Source organism: Pholis gunnellus (genome assembly GCF_910591455.1).
Source record: "Pholis gunnellus genome assembly, chromosome: 1".
NCBI lineage: Eukaryota > Metazoa > Chordata > Actinopteri > Perciformes > Pholidae > Pholis > Pholis gunnellus.
Genome location: NC_136528.1, coordinates 7,183,082 through 7,205,213, shown reverse-complemented (window position 1 = coordinate 7,205,213; position 22,132 = coordinate 7,183,082). Strand labels below are relative to the sequence as shown.

The 22,132-nt window shown below is 41.5% G+C and overlaps 1 protein-coding gene across 1 annotated transcript; it reads right to left on the bottom strand.

Moving 5' to 3' along the window:
- Window positions 1–144: 144 nt before the first annotated feature.
- LOC306697743 (CD151 antigen-like) lies at window positions 145–21,205 on the bottom strand. The gene is made up of 8 exons (XM_079161774.1): window positions 21,068–21,205; window positions 17,125–17,209; window positions 13,733–13,924; window positions 7,269–7,343; window positions 4,295–4,399; window positions 2,890–3,048; window positions 1,572–1,658; window positions 145–1,448 (listed from the first exon to the last, which is right to left on the bottom strand). The coding sequence occupies exons 2-8, from the start codon at window positions 17,206–17,208 to the stop codon at window positions 1,389–1,391; spliced, it is 762 nt and encodes a 253-aa protein (XP_079017900.1). The 5' UTR covers window position 17,209; window positions 21,068–21,205; the 3' UTR covers window positions 145–1,388.
- Between the last annotated feature and the right edge of the window lie 927 nt (window positions 21,206–22,132).

The window sequence follows — 22,132 nt, the reverse complement described above, 5'->3', positions numbered from 1 at the left end:
GGGACACGTGGTTTTCGTCTTTACACAATAATGTTATTTTTTGGGGGGGATGACATAACCCGATAACTGTGAGGTGAAGGACATTCAGTGCAGTGAAGTTATGGTGGGTTTTTTTTACAAATCACTCAGCAGCGTATTGTTGGTCAATGTTTTATTCAAACTAAAAACAACTCCTGGATTATCACAGAGACAGAAATACAGCAGGTTAATTCAGTGTTGGCTTTGAGGCACACGGGGGAAATATCATTCCTTACCGATGTGTCCGTTAAATACAATAATAAATGTATGCCCTATAGAGTAAAGTAAACAAAATCTTCATTCGTGACAACAATCTAAAAGAAGACAGACGTCAGTGGACTAATAAGGCTGGAGGAGATACAGAAGGTCCTGACAGAGTTACGGCTGACAGCTTTGGCATCAGTGGATAAATCCTTTGTATATATATATATATATATAAAAAATAAAAAGCTAACATGAGGCGCTTTCTTACGAGTAATATTAGTGGCACTGCTTGTTATGAATAGTCAACATGATCACTTCACGGGTTAAATGCTGCCGTTAAAAGGCACTAACTTGTGTACCTTCACTCGGAGTACTGAGTACCTCGCTGCATGTCTTTAAGGCGGTAGAGTTGATTAAAACACGGATATGTCACTACGGAGACACAAAAAAAGCACCTCAAAGTGTTGAAAATAATCATTTACAAAATATAAAAACAGTTTTAGAAGTTGTTTTTTTCTTTTAAAGGAAGGCCACAACGGAACGAGTATTTAACAACGCATGGCTGGCTGGCTGGTTAAGGTGGAAAGTAAAAGCTGTTGCAGGTTGAAGAAGGCCCCAGAGGTGGAGGCGTGTTAAAAAAATAAAATAAAATCACGCTGCTGAGAGAGGGAAAGCTGCTGCGACCAGGATCAACATTTTTCTGCAAAGTGCCAGTTTTACTCCGCCGATCTTTACGGCGCAGCACCTGGTCCGCAAACCGTACAAAAACCAACAAAAAAAACGCATTGTGGGAATCGGGAGTGGAAAAAAACTACAATGTTTTAGTCCCGAGGAGGCTGTGCTACGCTAATTTACACAATCGGTGTTAAAATATTCCCATCGGTTTCTCTCTGAGGCTTTGTCTCTCACAGATGGAGCTGAGACTGCAGCTTGAGTGCTTAATTACTTCAAGAAACCTTGTAGTGTTTTATTTTTCCCCAACAAATGAGATCCTCAAGAATCTGATCCCTCGCCTAATTTTTCCTTCCCCCTGTGTGCAAATGCAAAGAAAAGAACCTATGGGCTGCTTTGAGTGTGACATGTGGTCCATGAAGATACCTCCTTCACACACACACACACACACACACACACACACACACACACACACATTTCTTCTGCTGCTCCTCTTAGTACGGCTCTGCCTTCAGACTTCGATATAGGCAGCATGTGAACACCATCCCTATGACCTGGGGATTGGATGGCGGGGAAGGAGAAACAGAATTTAACACCTCAATGGAGATATATATATATATATATATATATATATATATATATACATACAATAAACGTTTATTTTAATCTCTGCTCACCTGTACACAAGCGATCCCAACACCCACCGCTCCGATGATCTTGAGATGGTCCAAGATGAATTTCTCCAGCTTGGTGATGCAGCCTCCCTAAATGTTAAAAACAAAAGAAGTTGAAGTGGGATGTGTCACAGCCAAAAAAAATCAAAAGTCATGATGTACGTTTTTGTCTCTTCTGTCTCTGCTGCTCTTAACACCACGCGGTCTCAATGCAGACGTACGGAGACGAGACAGAAATAAGAGGTACATTCATATCACAGTGTTACCCAATTAAAAAGGGATGCTCCACTCAAAACATGATTCTACCAAGTTTCACTCTTTTGGAAATCTAAGTGTACATACATAAAAAAAAAAAAGGCTCATGATAAGAATGACTGAGGTATAGACCTGCGTGTGTTTGGGGAGAAGTAGCCTGCCCCATAATGTAAATGGGATGTGAATTGTTCAGAGTTGGTTGCTGTTGTTTTCAGTTGTGAGTGAACTGTACTGCTGAGCAACACGGATCTTTAGCAATTAAGAATATTTTGAGAAAGCGTTGGTTTTTATTCACATACTGACTGTTTTCACAACAGCCAAAATAGAAATGACCTTACATGTAAAATAATTTACATTTCTGAAGAAGGCAAAAGCTGACCAAACGTTTGAATCTTGATACAATGACACGTGGACCGTAGCAGTGGATGCATTAGACTTTATCGTTGTCATGTTCAATTTCATCATAATTATTTATCATAATAACACATAGGAGTATTTAAAGGCTTTTAAAAGGCGAAATGTCTTTTGAATTCTCATCCAAAAGACATTTTGTCAAATTCAGGGAATACCTCCTCACGGTGCGCTAGCTCTCCGCTACAAGAAAACGGTGTTCATAAACATACCTGGCTCTGTAAACAAGAAAATCACCTAAATGAATTAGACTGAGCGTCGAACGTCATTATTAGTTCAAAAGAATTCAGTAAATGACGGAAAATATCCGGTTTACGCAACCTCTGTTACCGTGGACAGCGCGGCTCGGCTGCAGATCTAGAGAAATGGCGCAAAAATGGCAAAAAAATAAAAGACACTCGAATCTGCCAACGTGGACGCTGAAAATGAAAAGCAAGAGCCACCGTGACAAAACGGACCGCAGACGGCATAAACGTGTGCGTTTATCACGGTAAAGGTGTTTTCTTGCAAAGTCCGCGTTGTGTCCGAGCGCGACACCGGTGAACGGCGATGAAACCGGAATACCGCCCGACCTCTCACATGAATACCGATCCAGCCGACCCGCGCTGAGAAGTCAGCCCCATTTGACACCCACAGCACCCCCTCAGCCTCTCACCTCCACCTTGTAGATGTTGGACGGGTGGTCCCTGCGGCCGCAGAGATCGGTGCGCGTCTTACAGCAGCTGTCAGGCACCATCCTGCCGTCGGCGTCTCTGGAGCGAATCCAGACGCTCTCGGCCCAGTCCGACGAGTTGTTGCTGCCGCAGCACTTGAACTGAGACGGGGAGACAGAGGGAGACACGTTTCACATCTCTAGAGGGGGAGTTTTTGAAGAAGTGAAGTAGTAAAACAAAAGAAGTTGGATGGAAGACTTTAAGCAAAGACAAACATTGGTTTTCTTACCGATAGTTGTACGAGGAGATGGATACTACTCTGATATCTGTGCAGCAAATACGAAGCTACAGCGACCGGTTGGTTAGCTTAGCTTAGCATAAAGACTGAAAACGAGGGGAAACGGCTGGCTGGGACTTTTTATTGGGGCGGGACCGTCCTGGAGTCTCCGTTGGCTGACTGACAAGTAGTCCCAATCATAAAATACTGCAGCGCACACACACACAGCGGGTTTTATAGGTTTTATTTGTGTGTGGAGTGAACAGAGATGAGATGTTAAGTAGTGAGCTTTAGAGGTGCTGGAAGGTGGATTCTGTGTGAATGTGAACGTTTAGAGGAAAGAACAAAGAATAAATGGTGATGTCAGACATCCTGAGGATTCTTATAACTGAGCATAAAAAAGAAAAGACGGCACTCCTAAAAGATGTCATTTTAAAGTTTCAGGTCGGCCTTCACAAGTTGGTAGGTGTTTCCAGTAGAGTGGGAATCACCAGAGGCCCAAAGATATTTATTATCAGGATACGTGAGTCACGATACAATCTTGTTTTTCGATTTTAAACCTTTTGGAATATGCCGAGTTTACTGCAAATTATGCCGTTAGTCAACATCTGTTTATTCTAATAAGAACATTTTCACTCGCTTCATGTCATATGACTAGAACTCTTAACTTTGTAGACTCATGATCCTTCTTTAAAGAAGTTATAATGTATATGGTCTGTACTGATACTATATATATATCCGTGTATCTGTCTGTACTTTACTGATTTAACTCTATGTTTTATTCATATAGTGTATGTTTTATGTTTTCCCAGGAAGACTAGCGGCGCCGGTTAACGAGGATCCAGTTAAGAAACACAGAGAAACAACCCTAACCCTAACCCATCGTCTACATGGTCCAAAAATACTAAAACAAATTATTGTTGTGCAAAAAGTTTCATTTGTATTTGCAATATCAATAGATTACGAAATGAAAGATTGATACTTGGCCTCAATTTCTTCCCCCACCCCTTGCATGCATCCATCCGTCCATCCGTCCATCCATCCATCCATCCATCCATCCATCCATCCATCCATCCATCCGTCCATCCATCCGTCCATCCATCCGTCCATCCGTCCGTCCACACGCTTACCTCCTGCTGCAGCTTGTCCACAGCCCCGGTGACGTGCTCGTGGCTGCTCTGTTTATACTTCTGGGTCATGGTCTCTCTCAGGTTCTGCTTCAGCTCCTCATTCAACTGTTGGGATGCACAAACACACACACACGTATATATATATATTATACATATCTATAGCACCACAGACGCCTCGGGCCAGCACAGAGCATGACGCGGTGATAAACATCTGTTGTAGTTGTTGACTCGGCTACTGATTCAGAATGTAAACGCTCCTCCTGGACGGCAGGTTCAAACAAACAGCAGCACACGAGGGCGAAGATGAGGGCGAAGACAGAGGGAGTCTGCGTTTTAGGTTTCTTTTTTTGTTCTCTAGACCAGTAGGGGGGGGGGCTCAGTTTCTATGGCAACAAGCCAGCTGGGAAACCACTGTACATCAACGCGTGAAGGAGACATCAAGGGAGTGAATGATGAAGAGAGGAAGGGAGGGGAGATGAGAGACGGGAGGTGAAGACAAAGAGGAGAGAGGTTTCATTTTTACCTGTCGAAAACCAGCAGCTCAAGATTCAAACTGACCTCAGACCTGCAGGTGTTGACATGTAAATGTGGGCTATCGACAGGTGAGCAAGGTTGTAGCATCCGCTGCCGGTGAGAATAACGAGTTAAGCTGTTCAGAATCCGGGATACGAATGCAAAAAGCAATGCGGAGAGAATATCAGCGTGTGTTGCTAAATATCTGAACTAGTGAGCATTTCTACGCGCACATTCATCTTCACTCCTCTCTTGATCAAATGCCGGACAAAGCTTCGTGTTAAACTCAGGCCACACACAGATAGAGCAGATAGTATGAAACTCACACGTGGAAAACAGCAGCTATAGAATAGAAATACAAGAATTACCGCCTCGCATTTGTGTTTCTCCAACAAAACAGTCATGTTGCAGTTAAAATCCAAAAATGTCATCGTGTCTATTAGAGCTTTGTGGGAAATTGTCATAATTTCCATATTAATTCTTGAGTTATGGCCAAAAAAAACAGCTGGGAGCTTTTTAAGGGAGCTTTGGAGGCGCAGAGTTGTTTTCAGCCGAGACTCTTTGGTTGCGTCTGGTTGATATGATAAGAAATATCCTCGGAAGTAAAAAAAATGTCTGTATTTAGAGTATTTACTGTAGATGAAGCGCGTAGAGAGAGAGGACGGACTTGTCGGTCATCCGTGAGATTTTGTGGGTCGAGGAAACATCTCGGGGAGAACCGGCGTTCAGATCAACGTTATTATCCCACAATTCATTCATGAAGACGCCATAAAGTCCAAAGTAACAAACAATAGCGTAACACACACACACACACACACACAACATCGTAGGATACTTGTCTCGTCCATCCTCCACTGTGATTGGACGTCGGGGAGGAGCGCAGTGTTTTATCCAAAGTCGGACATTTTTAAACTCTCTGCGACCAGAAAAAGACGCTAAACGTGCAGCACTCAGCGCAGAAGTGACACTTTGCGCCGCGTCACGCTGTGCAAAGTTACGAGCAGGTTCCATGAAATGAAAACGCAAAAGATCAGTTCTCACTGAATATCAGGAAGAAAAAAAAGAGGAATAATAACAGAGAGAGAGAGAGAGAGAGAGAGAGAGAACAGAGGGAGGGAAGAAGAAGAGTGGAGTCAGAGATTTAAGCTCAACTTAATTAATGCAACAATCGTTTGAAGCAAGTGAAGGAGTCAAGAGGTGTTAGGAAGCAGGAGACAGCCGGGTGTTCAGACGGGTTGTGCATTATGAATGAGGCGGTTATAATGAAAGCAGTGCACCTCCAGACTGAGAGGAGTCCTGATGCTGAGCTACAAGACAGCAGCATATATAACATAATAGAGGTCCACTGATGGCTTTAAAGGCCGATATAATAACGACAGTATGGAGCAGGATAGAGCCGGGTACATTGCTGGAATATGTTCTATATATTATATTATTATTATACGACAGGCCAGGATTACGTTTGTTGCATCCCGTTACACAGACTGTTAAATGTCGCTCTTCTACACCTTTTTATGTTGATGCATAATCTCCGAGTCAAGGAGGATCCCAGTTAACTGTCTGGATTGGTAACTTGGATAAAGTTACAGTTTGAACGGTTTGATTCTAGTCGCCTTGTATTGCGGACAACGAGCCGATAGTGTTGCGTTACATGTTGAAGAGATAACTTTTTATGGGGAGAAGTAAACAGCAAAACGGGTCAGGTATGAAATAAATGCCACCCGTCTGCTCAGCGCAGAAGAATCATCTGTTCACGAGGACCGCAAAAGGTCTTGCGCACATCGACAACGACATCACTTGTGAGCAGAGCCGTGTGCATTCAGAGCTTCGTAGTATGTTTTTACTCTGTTGTCGTCATCACACGGTGTCTGTAGAGTTTTGTTTTTGGAGAGAACAGCTGTGTTTCAGTGGGATTCAATGTAAAACCAGCAATAAAGTGGGTCTAAATGATTGTGACACAGAGCATTCAGCCTCGTCATGTGGACTTCTGGAGGCTTTTTTTATTCCATCTGGACTAAACGCACCGAGAGTAACATGGTCCGTCTGATATTTGTCTTCTTAGTGGGCCGTTTGATGTTTAATCCTGAGAATCTGATTTAACCGCGCTGGTTTCATCGTGGTTAACAGTCACAGTGCAGCTGTGTTTTATTACAACTCTTTTGATGAAGTGCTCAGATTAAGAGGCATGTCGAGCGCGCTCTATTGATTTGTTTAGTAGTGTACATAAGAGCTACAACACACACAGACAGGTTTCTTTACTTCAGTGAGAATAAAGAGCATCATTTATACAAAAGAAAAATGTACCTCAGAAGACAAACCGTACTCATGAGATTCCCTTTTGTTACGACTACATTATTACTTAAAACAATTCCTCGGCTCATCTCTGTCAGACACATACAACCTTCCCAGGGTGCATTGTATAATACGTTTCTTTGAGGGGGGGGGGGGGGGGGGGGATTACCTGCTGATAGTAGATATAAGCCAGGACACCGGCCAGGATCTCCAACAGGAAGATACACAGCAGCAGGACGAAGTACTGCGGACACAGAACAAGAAGAAAACACAGTCAGTGGATGGTAATGTCACAGAAATTAAAAATTCATATTTTTCCTCGTAGATTGGTTTGGTGCGAGTTGACTAGTTTTGGAGATATTGGCCGTAGAGATATCAGCCATCTCTCCCATATAATGGGACCGTATGGATAAATAAAATACATTTGTAACTCGACAGAAATGTCTTCTTTTCCAGAAATCATGACGCGGTGACTCAAGATAACCCATCGCCTTTGTTGTGAGCAGTTTCATTGTGTAGTATATAATAGTATGGAACTGGGACAAAGTGTCATGTAAACTGTCAAATCAATACTTGAACATATGCAGAGTTGGCCAACAAATTGCATAAATACACAATTTTATGTGGGACACTGAGACCACAGAGGGATGTTTATGTAAAGACGATGCAATAGAATAAAACCGCAACGCCAAGAACAGACGAAGAAACCTTCACAAGAGTAGGATTTACTGCAGGGCTGATGTTGTACAGGTGCAACTAATTAAATGTTTATAGTAGTGCATATAACATATAACCATGTTGTGGTTTTCTATTCGTGATTTGCTTAACCTGGCTGAACCTGCGAGTTATTGCTCATGGGCACATCTCCCACTGTGTGTTTGCTGTTCAGAGTGTCTGAGGCCCATGGGAGTTAAGAGGGAAGGTCTGCGCAAGTTTACGCAGAATTAAGCACAAGAGGAGATATTATCAGACCAAAGAAAACCTTGACCCAAATTCCTCCGGCCTGCTGCTACCAGAGAGAGAAAACCAGGCCAGTGAAGTGGACCTGGTCTGTGGTTGGATAGCCGATTAGAACTGTGAGCCTGAATGCTGAACAGACTCTAAGAAGCATTTAGATGTTCAAGATCTGGTGCCCGACAATATCCAACACTTTAAAGCTACCGCAAAGGAACTTTACATTTGTGTTGACTTTGGCGGCCCCTGTGGACAAGAGTAGTAGTGCTGCAGTATATACACATGCTGTATATACACACATTTATGTAAAAACATTTTTGTTTTGATCGGTTTTCTCGTTAAGTCTTCCATTTATGTTTTCTTCAGTTTACTGTTAAGGTTATGTTTGATATTAACAATTTTACTGTCTAAGGTTACGTCTTCATCACAACTCTTCAATAACAATATTCGACAGAATTATTTGTCTTTGTGTAAAAACAACAAATAAGTTTATCGGAAGTTTACTTTCTCCCCCTCCCCCCCCCCCCGAGGCACAAAATGGGAGTTTAACAGAAATACATCAAAGCAGTACGACAGCAGTCTGCACGACTATATTAATAAAAGTAAGCACCTCTAGCTAGTTATTGATTTTAAATCACTCTCTCTCTACTCTCTCTCTCTCTCTCTGAGCTGCCATTCTTCTCCCAGGTGACCGGAGGGCACAGTGTAGTTACTGCCAAAGCGACTCTCATCAGGTTCACATGTGCAGCTCTGCATTGGTGTTAGATTTCTGGTTAAACAACAGAACGTCTCACATGACGATGTAGAACTCATGCTGGGGTTGTGATAGAATAATTTAACTCTCTCTCACAGCAGCTGCTTTTCTGGTTTCTCCAGAGTTTTTGTAACTTCATCCTCACTACATAAAGGAACAACATTTAACTGCGACGAGGACACACACACACACACACACACACACACACACACACACACACACACACACACACACACTTTGTATGCAGCTCCGTGTTTCCTTGGTTTCTATTTCAGACTTCATTAGAAGTGTACCGCTGCCTTTACAATTACTGAGCGAGTAGGAGTTCAGAGTCACGCTGAAGGTGACTTTAATCATGCAGATAACGGTTGGATGCGTGCAGAGCTTTCCATTAAGAGTCGGCTGCACAAATAAGTCCAGCCGGCTACTTTATAATCAATGTTTAAATCTAACGATACTGTTTTTATGAACAAGTTGGCCGTGCGTGTACATTGTACGACCACTAGCCTCGGCTTCAAGATGATCTACACACTAACTTTAATGAATGGACAAACGAGTTCACTATCTGTATTCAACAGGTGCTTTAAGAAGTTGAGTTGATTCAGTAGATTCACATCATTTGAGCCACATTTTGTTAATCTAGAGCGCAGAGAATCTTTGGCGCAGGTTTATTTCACTTAAAACCCATAAACCTGCTCGATTAGACACAAGATTAAGAACATGTTTTCTCCACTTGTAATGACATTGTTTCATGTCGTTGAAGAAGAGTGTGTGTATGTTTTTAAGTGGGAAACGTCAGCTGTAGTTTTACGGACGAATTTGAAAACTCATAAACAAAAGATTTTGGATGAAGACATTCTGACGAGTTTAAAAGTTAATGCAACAAGATATCAGTCCAGGAATTTGCCTCTTTTGATGCGCGACACAAAGACAGCATCACACACACACACACACACACACACACACACACACACACACACACACACACACACACACACACACACACACACACACAGGGTGTGCAAGGATTTTAAACTGAGCATGAACACTTCGCTATAACTTAAGTCAAAGAAAGAAAGAAATCACTTGACTATTATGTCGCACGAAATTCAGATGAGGGCAGGAAGTGAAGAACCTAAATATGCGTGAATGTGAAATAGAGGAAAGTGAATAAATAAAAAGGGTCGGTTGAACCTGCATGCAGCAGTTAATGTGATCCTTCACAAAATGATGAAGAGCGATTTTTCCCACAACTTGCTCGGTGTGGAGGCGATCGACATTACAAATGACCTCGTCCTCCAGACCTCCGACTATAAGCCAGATGAAGACGTACAAACGTCTAGAGGCTTACCACTATTTAGTGAGCGGTCGGGTCCACGACCTCAGAACCAAAGCAGCATTGAACCACTGCCGCTAAAAACACGGGTAGATAACCAACTAGTTTCCAAAAAACTAAATAAACTCACCAAGATGTCTGCCCGTGTAGCAGCAGATGAGTTACGTTAGCTGCTAGCCAAACACACAAAAAAGTGAGCAAACCGTGAACCGCACTGTGTCTCTGGCTGCAGAGTAGCGGCTTGAGGTCGGTGACGCACTCAGCTGTGTTATCACTAGCGCCCTCTAGTGTCAGCAGGCAGTCCACGGCAGAATAAAACAAGCAAGAAAAGCTGTTTTTAAAGGAGGTGTGAGTCACCAAAACCACTAGGGCGCCTTGAGCCTGCAGCTATAACCGGCTACCCATAATACTGTGCAGTTCACTGCAGCAGAATGAGAGATTAGACAAAAAGAAGATAAAGACAAGCAGATAAAAGTGAGACAGGCAGAAAGAGATATGTAGAGAAAACTAAAGGAGAGAGACACACTCAGACTTGTAATGAAGTCACTTTCTCCACAGGTGGATCCAGACTCTGCTGGGACTGCTTTCCATCTGGCTCACTTGGAAAGGAAAAAGTTTCTCCCTCCTCTCCCTGAGTCATTACACCGTTCTGTCGCTTTTTCTCCTAGAAAACAATGAGGCTGTGTGTCTGCAGACACACACACACACACACACACCACACCCCTTTCCCCGTGGGAGAGTTTTCCTCTCTTTCCTCTTTGTCTCACTGACCTCGCTCGTACTTTTCGTCCGATGTGGCCTTCCTTTAATCTAAAGGGAGGGTTTATTTAAGCTCCACAGCTGCAGACATGCTGGTGATATTGTTGCTGCATCAGGTGGTTACAACTTGTGACCTTTAGGTTAGAGGACAGTGTGGCCAATCACAGCTGCTCTCATGTACTCTCAAGCAGGTACCAGGCACTCACCACATACAGAAAAACAATCACTTTTACCACACACACACACACACACACACACACACACACACACACACACACACACACACACACACACCCTTATGTTTGCCCTCTTTAACAATCTCGATAGCATCTCTGCCTGCCGACAAGTTGGTTCCTTCACTGTGATTCATCGACCTAATCTCAGCTCTTCCGGATGCACCGAGCGTTTCAAAGACACAGACACACACACACACACACACACACACACACAGGACAAGAGGTGGTGAACACAACTCAATTTACACAGAAGTGCTGACTTATAAATCTGGAGGTGACTTCATCTATTGCGTGCAGATAGATCTGTAGACTTTTCAATTATGTTTTCACTCAATATTCAGTGTGGAATAATCTAAAGCAGTCTTTTGTCTTTTAAATGTCACAGTAATACTATAATTAGTCTTTTTAACTACTCACCTTCCGTGAGTTTACCTTTCAAATCTGTGTCTCTAAATTTTGTCTTTACTTGGGACTTGAAATGTCTATAATTGTATTTATCCTATTTTAACTCACCTGGTTCTTTGATGTATATTGTTTACTTTTAACATCGTACTAAAACGTTTTACCTTGTATGTGAAGCACCTGGTGATTAAAGTGTGCGATACAAATCTAATTCTTATTATTAGGATATCTAGTGTTAAGACAAAAAACACATTTTACCCTTTAAAATGTACTCTTGACGTTTATAACATTATTACAACACTATTTGAGAATAAAACAGTAATTCCACTTGCCTTCGACTGAATACTTTATTTTCTGACTACTGTTTAGTTTGTGTAAACTACAAATATGTCGTTTCGAGTAATACAATGAGCATTGACGTACGAGGCAGAGAGTTGTTACTGGTCTTGTTTTTTGGGAGAAGTTAACAATGACGTGCCATCACTTTGTTCTGAATGCCGTCCTTTGTCCTCGAGGAGCTTCTGTACCGTACAAAGATCCGGCTCTGCTGAGTTCTTATGGACTCCTCGACACAAACATTTGTCCACAGTGTCGTGCGTCATGCACACATTTACCGTGTTGATATACGTGGATGAAATATGTAGCAGTGTGTGAAGAGTACAGTGTTTTTTGTGTGTTTGTGCACAAGTTCATATTCAGTGCCTTGCGGGTCTCTGTTGGCAAAACCCTATGTGCTGTGTGCAGAGGGTGCCAAATCAAATATGTAAGAACTTTTTGTTTTGTCTGAACTGAACCCAATGGAGGCCGACACCTCGGCCGCGATGTGTGTGTGTGTGTGTGTGTGTGTGTGTGTGTGTGTGTGCGCGCGCGCGCGCGCGTGTGTGTGTGTGTGTGTGTGTGTCGCCAAAACATCCTTCTAACAAACATGGCTTGGCTTGTTCAAGAATGGAAACAAAATCCAGTCTGATGCCAAGAGCGATGTCAGATAAACTGATGTACATCCGACTACAGAATATGCAATATCCAGTGATATTTGGTGACACAGAATCAGTCTGCCTGTATCTTTAAATAAACTAGAATTACCGCCTCGTCATTGCTTTATCCTATTAGACATTGGCGTGAACTTGTCATAATTAGCATATTTAACATTCTTTAAAACTGTGTTTTGCGAGCCTCGATCTGCCAAATTCGTATCCGTTTTTTTGCCAAATTTGAAGATATTTCCTTCCAGGTGTTTCTGAGATATCACGAGAACGGACGGACGGCTTTTTGTGGCTTCACATCTGCATATTATCGCCACATATTCCAACAACACACTAGTTAAACGGACGGAAAGTCTGCCGGCGGACAAGTTACTGCTTCATGTGGAACACGAGAACAGGCAGCAGATAGAGTACATTCCCTGAAAAGAAGTACATTTCCTGAAAAGAAGTACATTCCCTGCAGATATTAAGCTCCTGAAAGGCTTAACTTTGGCACTTCTATTCTGTTTCATTGTAGCTTTTTAGATGTCGTATTTATAGAATGGTGTCATTATTTAAGAAGCTGTCCTGCCCATCTGCTCATCATGGCAAGTTCTGCACATTTTGTTGAAATTTGCAATAAAGTTAAAAGTCAAAAAAGTAAACAGTGCCGTTAATGTATTTATGTTGGGGTCGTTACATCTTTTACTTCCATGTTATACCCAGAAAGATAATGGTCCTCGGGGTACTAACGGGTTCTTAATTCAAGTTTGAGTTATTGGTTGGTGGGAGATGGTATAAATTGCATGAAAAAAAATTGAAAAAGGGTTCTATAGAGAACCTTTTTCTGGTTCTTTAAAGTTCTCTTTGAAGTTCCTTGAAAATAAATGTAAGGAAGCATTTCAAAAAATGGTTCTTTAAAAGAGAACCTTGGTCTGAAAGGTTCTCCGTGGAACCAGAGATGGTTCTTCTATGGCATCACTCTAAAAAAAATATTTTCGGCTCCAGATGGCACCTTAATCTTTCTGTGTATGATGGTTCTTTAAGCATTAGGGTTCATTTCCAGATCACTGACAGCTAAAGTGTCTCTTCTACATATTTAAGAACCATGAGTGGAACTACAACGTGTCATGAGAATAAAGACGTCCTCCAATAATAAAGAATACACCAACACGGTGTGTTGGAATGTTTTTTAGGTTGCACAGAACGTCCCTCTGACGGGTCTCTTACCACTCGCAGTAGCCTCCTCTGCTCCTTGAAGGTGGCGCAGCAGCCCAGCACCCCCGTGACCATCACGATGGCTCCAGCCAGGACCAGGATGTAGGCGGAGGCGGCGTAGGTCTTGGAGGAGAGAAGGCTGATGTAGTCGCTCTTCTCGACCAAGGTCCAAACGCCCACCGCCATCACGCCGCCGCCTGCCAACTGGGGAGGAGAAGAGCACCGGATTAAAGACACAAAAACCAAACCTGAGAGTGACGAAGAGGTTTGAAGTATTTATCACTGAAGTTGGCTTCAAAGTGACGAAGGAGGAAAAAATGAATGCATGTCAATGGTTCAATGTGAGCTGCAGCAATTAGTCAATTGACAAATGTAACTACTAATACGATGTTTGTCAAACATTCTCTGGTTCCAGCTTCTCTCATGAGAGGATTTGCTGCTTCTCTTTAAAAATAAAACAAATCAAAGACGTCAACGTGGGTTCCAACACATTTTAAAAAGCATTTATTTTCCTTTTGTTTTACATTTTTAATCGATTAATTGAGAAAATAACTGACAGAATAATCAATAAATAAAATACTGAGATGAAGCCTTGAACTCTGATCTTTTTTTACCAATTGTTGGTCGGGGAAAAGTAATATTTTGAGATGCAGGACTTTAACTCTACAGAGAACTCATATCGTTTGAAGTGTAAAGTATTATAAAGCATTAAGTGAATCCTCAAACCTACAGGATGGACTAATCCAACAATTTAAAAAGAATCAATGCTTCAACCCATCACGTAACGGTCATAGTCCGACATCTTCAGCATTATTTCAGAGAACGCTTTGAGGGAATATGAGGAAAATTAAATCAATACGATGTCACTATGACGAGTCAGCAGATGGTGCAGCAGAAATCTGTCCCCGTGCCAAAGCAGACAATTTAAAATGAGATTTAATTCATAAAAAAAGGGAAGACGAAGGCCTGAAGAAGCCAGACACCGAGTCAGACTGTAACCACACCCAGAGACACTGTGGCAGGAAAACACACACATTTTAAATGGTAACCACAGCGGTTTACTGGTGACCGAGCGGAGCAGCAATTAGCTTCTGTAACAATACTCCGTGAGTTCATTATCTTTGTGTGTTTGGTTTGTTTGCGTCCCGAGGGGAAATTGTTGTGAAGCAGTTGCAGTACAAAGTAAGTAAGAGTGGAAATATAAAGAAAAGATCATCAATAAAGCGCAAACAAAATGTCAGTGATGGTCAATGTGTTTGCTCATGACCACAAATCAATAGTTACACATGTACATAGTTACATATGTACATGTGTGTATGATCATTGGTACAGCTGGAGTTGAAACAGGCCAAAACATATAGCAAATATTGGTTTCTGTTCAAGTCTTAAACATTATGACGTAAACATAAGATATAAACGTGTAAAATACTAAGACGTAACAAAAAGGCAGAAATTGTATAATATTGGTTTTTGAGGTGGAGAAAGAGATAATTCCACTAAATGTAGTCAACACCTAATATGTGTAATGCATTTAAAGTGTCATTTCTTAAAAATATTATTATTAATAATATTCTAGTTTATTTAAAAACGATCATCAGAGCTGGACTCAAAGAGACTTTATCAAACAATATATTGCATATCTTGAAATAAAAAAACGACACAGAGGAGGTTCAGCCTTTGGCGGCCTCCAGTGGCAGCAAGAGGTACTGAAGCCGTCACAAAGGACCCTGAAGTGAGTGTTCATGTCGGTGTATTTATTCTTCTTAGCAACTAAACAGAGTGAAGATAACAAAAATACTATCTACAGTTCATCAACTATCACTGGTAGCTTCTTTAATCTAAAATGTTAAAATCATCCAAAATAATCGCCAAACGCTAGAATATCTCATCTGTTGGCTATTTTCCCAGTGTCTCCATGCAACAAACGTACACACACGTTGTTAGCTTATCTGTATTTTGGACTGAATCTTAATCCAATGCCAGTGGAAGTTATCAAAAACATTGCTGCTATACTGACGCTTTGATTAACGGGCAACGCGCTGCATTAAACTCAAACTTATCTCGCCGGCCTTCAAAGATCACACGGTTGGTTTACGTCCACAAACAAGTTCTCAAGTCAGACGTGTCTGCAACACACTGTCGCTGGTGCTGCATGAAACGTCTGAAAGGTAGATTGTCTTCTGAAAGTGTTTCACTGTAAATAATTTAAAGCATAAAAATTGGAAGATGTAGAAACTCTACTTCAAGAGAAAAACATTGATCAAGTCATTTGATTGGACTAGAGGCAACAGCACTTCCTGCTTTGTGGGCGTTCTGATAATCTAATAACGCTCGTTATGCATCTTAGATTGTAACAAACTTTGCACCACAAAGATGAACAATATTTCCACAAATAGCATTTGAGTTAAATTGACGAATGGTCGTCAGAAGAGGACGAAGGAAAGAAGCGGTGCAGGGACGCCGTGTCGGTAGGCCGACCCAAAAAGCCAACGGGATTAAATATCAATAAATCAAATATATTAATAGTGGCTGTAACTCCGGCATCCGGCACTGAGAAGAGTTCAGTACTGTTCGTCTGAGAGAGATCGGACTCTGTTGGCAGACCGATGATCGTCACACACGGGCCGAGCTGGACGGGTGATTTTAGAGAGAGTCCATCGCCTCTGGCTTCACACAGAACATCCAAATTATTAAATCACTTATTTGTATTCTGGAACGCCACATTCCTGATACCGGAACGTTTTTTTGGGGGGGGAATAAAGGCTTTGAATGCGTCTTCTGTGTCCTCTGTAAACGTATGCAACAGCAGCAGGCATTCATCTGCTGGCTGAAAGAAACTCTGTTGGAGAGCTTCATCGGCTATTTATGCCACGAAAAAAGCTAAATAATGAAGTCCATAAGAGGGCATGTTCTGTGCATGTGTGTTGCTGTCTTTTTGTTCTAAAGGAAAAACATAATTTCAGTTGTCTATTGTAAGAAATACTACAATATTTAGTCATTGCTGAGATCTGGGAACACGACAAAACTCCTAAAATGAAGTCAGAGCGGTCAGACAATCAGGCAGGTCGTAAAGAAACGTCGCCAGATTATCTAAAGGACTTTATTTGGAGGTAAAACTCAAACATAATGTGACAGGAAATCTGAGCCAGACCTGTAAACTGAGACACAAATCATTGGATTCCTTCTCCTCAAAACACGGTACGTTTGTTTAAAGCTTGTATGCTCGTGCTTTTTGCCCTCCTCTGACTTCTTCTTCTTTAGCCTTGCTGTGCACCAAAGATCTGCTCCACTAACTTGATGAGTAAAACGTTATTATAAACAGATAATGTCAGACATGCAGGTGCTTGAGAAGCACTCCAGACCGACATTAACGGTGTATAAACGGTGCCAGAGTGGAAACTTACCCAAAAGAGAAAGTTGAACGCGAACAGGAGGTATTTCAGGCAGATGGTTCCGCACGTTTCCTTCTTCTCCTCGTAGACCCCCATGCTGCAAGAGACGGCAGATCTCAGGTCAGATATGACAACAACAAACAGCAGGAGACGTGTTTTAGTCAACAAAAGTCGTTACACTGAAATCTAAAGCTTTCTCACAAAGACATAAATGTGACAAACATGACTCTTTGGTGTCGGAACCGAAACAGTACTTTCTTTGATTCCTTACTTTGAGAAATAGGAAAATCTTCCTTTTTTCATTTTACGCACAAAACCAAAACCATTGTTCGATGCCCTACTCTAAAATGAAAGTCAGAGCCCAACAGATGATGTCGTGTGCTGGTTTGTTGAAGGTTATTAAGTCAAGAATATCAAATTGAAGTCGGGTTGAAACTAGCCATCATAATTTTCTTATAATCAGTCGATAAAATGTAAAAAAAGTGAAAAACAATTTAGTTTTTCAGTTTGACCAACAGTGCAAAACCCGAATATATTCAATTTACCGTCATATGACGAAGACGAGCTGCAAACCTTCATATGTGAGCGGCTGAAACCAGAGAACATTTGGCCTTATATTTATAAATGTAATAAAAGCTTCTGTTGATTGACTGATTGTTGCAGCTCTAAACTGAAGGAGACCCTAATAATTCCATGTCCTTTAATACCTCCTAAGGTAACAAAAACACAACCCTTCTGGTTTTCAGGTGATGATACAAAACGCTTATTAATACCCCTGAATGCTACACACCGGCCCTTTGATTTAAGTACAATGCAGGCTGGTTGTTGGCACTCGGGACACAGAATTAGAGCTTGAAATTAAAGCCAACCTTCCTTTTTTTATGGTGACTTGCTTTTAAAGAATGAGGCTGATGCAGAACACGGGGGAGCACGCTTTAGCTCAGCAGCAGCGTAGGCAGAACCAGTGAGTTATTACACGTGTATGCGGAGAGATCCATGACTAAGCACTGAGTGGGAGCTCAGAGTCGGCCCAAGGCTGGAAATTAGACCCGCCCGCTTTGCTTGCCGCCCGGTACCAACGTCCAACGCTTCTAGAGGCCAAAAACGTCTTCTTAGAACGGCAAAATTCATATTTAAAAAACAGATTGGAGCTTATCCCAACAATCTCTGTATTTAGCCTGCAGTAGTTGACACTGTGTCTTCACCACAACAACGGAGAACATGACACCAGTTTGAGGTTTAAAGGTTTATAGATCTCATCATAGAACACTCGCTGCCTTCATTGAATAATCTTTGCTCCCAAAGTCTCACATCTTTTGTCTTTAACCCACAATTTTCTTGGCTCATTTGCTCCGACAAGCTCAGACTCGCCCTCTCCGCTGACTGCCTGTTTCTCAAACTCTTCTTCTCCTCATGAGTCAGACACACGCACACGCACACGCACGCACACACACACACACACACACACACACGCACGCACACACACACACACACCATGAGTGAGTGGGTACGTCTGGACTCTGTCTGGTGACCATCTGTCAGAGCGGGAACACTTAGCGTGACCTTGTTAATTAAATTCAAACAACACCTCACAGACAAAAACTCCTTATTTAAATGTTTGGAGACGGATGAAAAAAACAGCTGAGTCAAGAGAAACACGACAGGAAGAAATAAACACGACCAGACAACGCCGTGGTGGGAGACCTGTCAATCACTGTAAGCCCCGCCCTAAAGCATCCCCTGCTTTATGGTCTGTTTGACTCTAAATGGACCATCATTTACTAAATGAACATCATGCTGTGTTGAAGAAGACTTGAAACTAGAGATTGAGACCATAAACTCATGTTTACAATGTTTACTGAGGTAATACATCAAGAGAGAAGTAGAGTCATTTTCTCATAGACTTCTATACAACCAGAGGAGTCGCCCCCTGGTGGTCATTAGAGAGAATGCAGCTTTGAGACTCTTCGTCTCCGTGTCTCTTATTAGATTTAGATTATATCAGGATGTGATATCATTGCTCAAAGGCACATTAAGCAAGGTTGTTGCCCTGTTAGCGGAGATACGTACGACACCCGTCTGACACACTCAGCATGAATCAGATAATGACCGTCTCGTCTACCCGAAGAGATTACGGTGGTGAAATACTGGGAACAGGTCCAGAAAAGGTTTATTTACCTGTAAAAGCATACACGTATAATTAAGTGTGACAGACGCTGCAGGTTTAGTGAAGGTTGATGGTTATTTGAGGCATGTTGGAGGGGAAAACACTAAATTGCTGTATTTCTGAGACCAACCCACCATATAATAAATAATAAAACCTTACCAGAAGCAGTGCACCGATGCTTGCAGCATCTCTTTTTGTATCTTTATTTGTAAACCAGGACGCTGCAAATTAATTGGCATCTATTTTGATAATTGATGACACGTTCAGAGTCTGGTTCTTCTGCAATGTGATTAATTGCTGTTTTTCTTGTTGTTCTTCCGTTTTAAACTCAATACGTTGCTGTTTGATGTGATCTTGGACTCTGGGAAACTGTGATGGCCATTTTTGTACGGTCTCCTTCCATTTTATAGACAAATCGATGGCTGCAGCTTTACTTTAGATCATCTGAATATATAGTCACACTGCAGGAAAATCATATTGGTTCTAAATAACAATATTTAGACTCGACTGTCCACATGTCCACAGTACTCCGTCAGTAAGCAGCTATGGAGACACAACTCTCAACATTATATTTGAATACTACTTTACATCTTCAACTGGATATCTGATGACGTTTTTGGGGCGAAATCCAGAAACAAAAGAACAAAAGAAAAGTACAATTTCACGTCTGAGCTATGAAAATTTGATTTGAAAACATCTTCTGTCAATGTATTCTTTAGTGGAGGTGTGAGACACAGATCCTGATTCAAATCCACTCCTCGCCCATCAAATTAGCAGACAAAGAGCCAAATAACGTCATACTTTATGATATTTCCTGTGTGACAGTTTATCACAAACACACATGTTCGCTCTTACCTGCCATGTTATATTAATGTAGTTTGTTTTGGTGCAGATATTGGACATAGAGCTGCTCGCCGTGTGTCAGATATAATGGGAATATGCAGCTTGTGGTGCACAAAAATGCAAATAAATACATTTTAAAAACACAACAGCAATGTTTCTTTTCCAGAAATCATAAACCTCCGAGATCTGTGGGGTAACTTGAGTAACCGGGTATTTTTAGGGGGGGGGGGGGGGGGGGGGGTTAACTCACACTAAAAACAATCTGGATTGATAATAATATAATAATTAGCACCACAGGTAAGAGGAAACATGTATTTTAGATGTTGGTGTCCCTTTAAGAACTAATTTATACAAAATATTGCTGTAAAAACTACTTTTATACAGTCGAACAAAACTGTAAATTGAAATGTGTGTATTTCAGATCTATACAACCACTCTCATTATCAAGAGAAACTAGTGTTTCTCTGATTTAAATGAATCCATATTAAATCACACCTGAGGCATTCACTAACTGAAGTTAGCTCGTTAGCACTGAGCTAAACGTTACCATCACCAACCGTGCGTGAGACCACTGGGACCCAGTTACCGTGCTCTGGTGGTTCTCAGTAACTGGCTAGAGCTCACGATAACATCTGTAAACATAGTGTTAATAACCTCCATCGTGTTTTAAATCGCCATCACCGTGTGAGCTAACGCTAAAGTTACACCTCTCTGTTGTTGCTGTTGTGTAAAAACACATGTTTTATTGAGATTAGATACTTTTAAGAGACGGTAACATGCGGTTAAAACCCTGTTTGATGGACGAGGTTGAACAGAAAGCTGCTAAATGTTCCGTCTGTTTCGTAAAAAAAAAAGACTTCCTTGTCTGGTCGATGCTACACCGCAGTGTGCGTTTGTGTGTGTGTGTGTGTGTGTGTGTGTGTGTGGATAGCTAACAACTCTTACCTGCCTCTGTTTGTTTGATCTGCTATTGATATATTTATTTAACAATAAGCGATGATATGCGATGGGATATTCCTTAAAAACCGTCTGTTTTCATTCCACCTTCCTCGGTTGAAGTGGTGCGTTCAGGTTCCGTACAGACTGAGGGAGGCTGGAGGAGCTGACTCCGCCCTGGGCCACCTTAAGTGGGGCTTGGTGTGGGTGTTTTTTTCTGTCCCGGGGCAACGCTTATGTGTGTGTATGGAAGAACATTACTGCCACTGTGAGGACAAAATAAAGGTCCTGTAAGTCGATCTATCTTATGAGATAGTAAGTCATTATTATGAGATACGTATCTCATAATAATGACTTATCTCATACTTATCTCATAACTTACTATCTCATAATAACGATGAGATAGTATCTCATTATTATGAGATAGTAAGTCATAATCATGAGATAGTATAATTATAATAGACTTACTATCTCATAATTATGACATAATAATTGTACTCTACAGTGGCGACTAATGATAATCTCTTTTCTTTTTCTTTTATTATTTATGTAAACATTCAATGTAACACTTCACTGAACCAAACAGCCTTTAAGTGGGTAACTTGCCTGCAGCTTTGAATCACCGTCAGGTCAGTTTTATATCACGAGTCACAAATGAGCCTGAAGGGGTGAACAAAAATTAGACCTACTTCTCTGCACAAGTAAATAGTTTAGCATTGTTTGTGTGTGTGTGTGTGTGTGTGTGTGTGTGTGTGTGTGTGTGTGTGTGTGTCTGTGTGTGCGTGTGTGTGTGTGTGTGTGGTAAAACACACTCACCACTAGATGACAGTGTTTTTCTTTAATTCTGGCTCGACTCCAGATATCCTTCCCAGAAGCATTACCATATAATCTTGAATGGAAATGCGACTGTAAAAGCTCAGCCAGCATCCATTAATAACACGTTATCATCTGCTCATACGTATACAGCCTTGACCTGTTGTCCTTTGTAATAAATGTCAGTCCACGGAGAATCAAAATCAATAAATCAATAAAAATGTTCACAACATTATTTCTTTTGGGCATTTATTCTGTTTT

Coding starts and splice junctions, on each gene's coding strand:
- LOC306697743 (XM_079161774.1), bottom strand. CDS start 17,208: ATGGGGGTCTACGAGGAGAAGAAGGAAACGTGCGGAACCATCTGCCTG. Junction 13,925..17,124: donor CGTTCAACTTTCTCTTTTGG/GTAAGTTTCCAC, acceptor TCTCCTCCCCAG/TTGGCAGGCGGCGGCGTGAT. Junction 1,449..1,571: donor TTGGGATCGCTTGTGTACAG/GTGAGCAGAGAT, acceptor TCCAATCCCCAG/GTCATAGGGATGGTGTTCAC.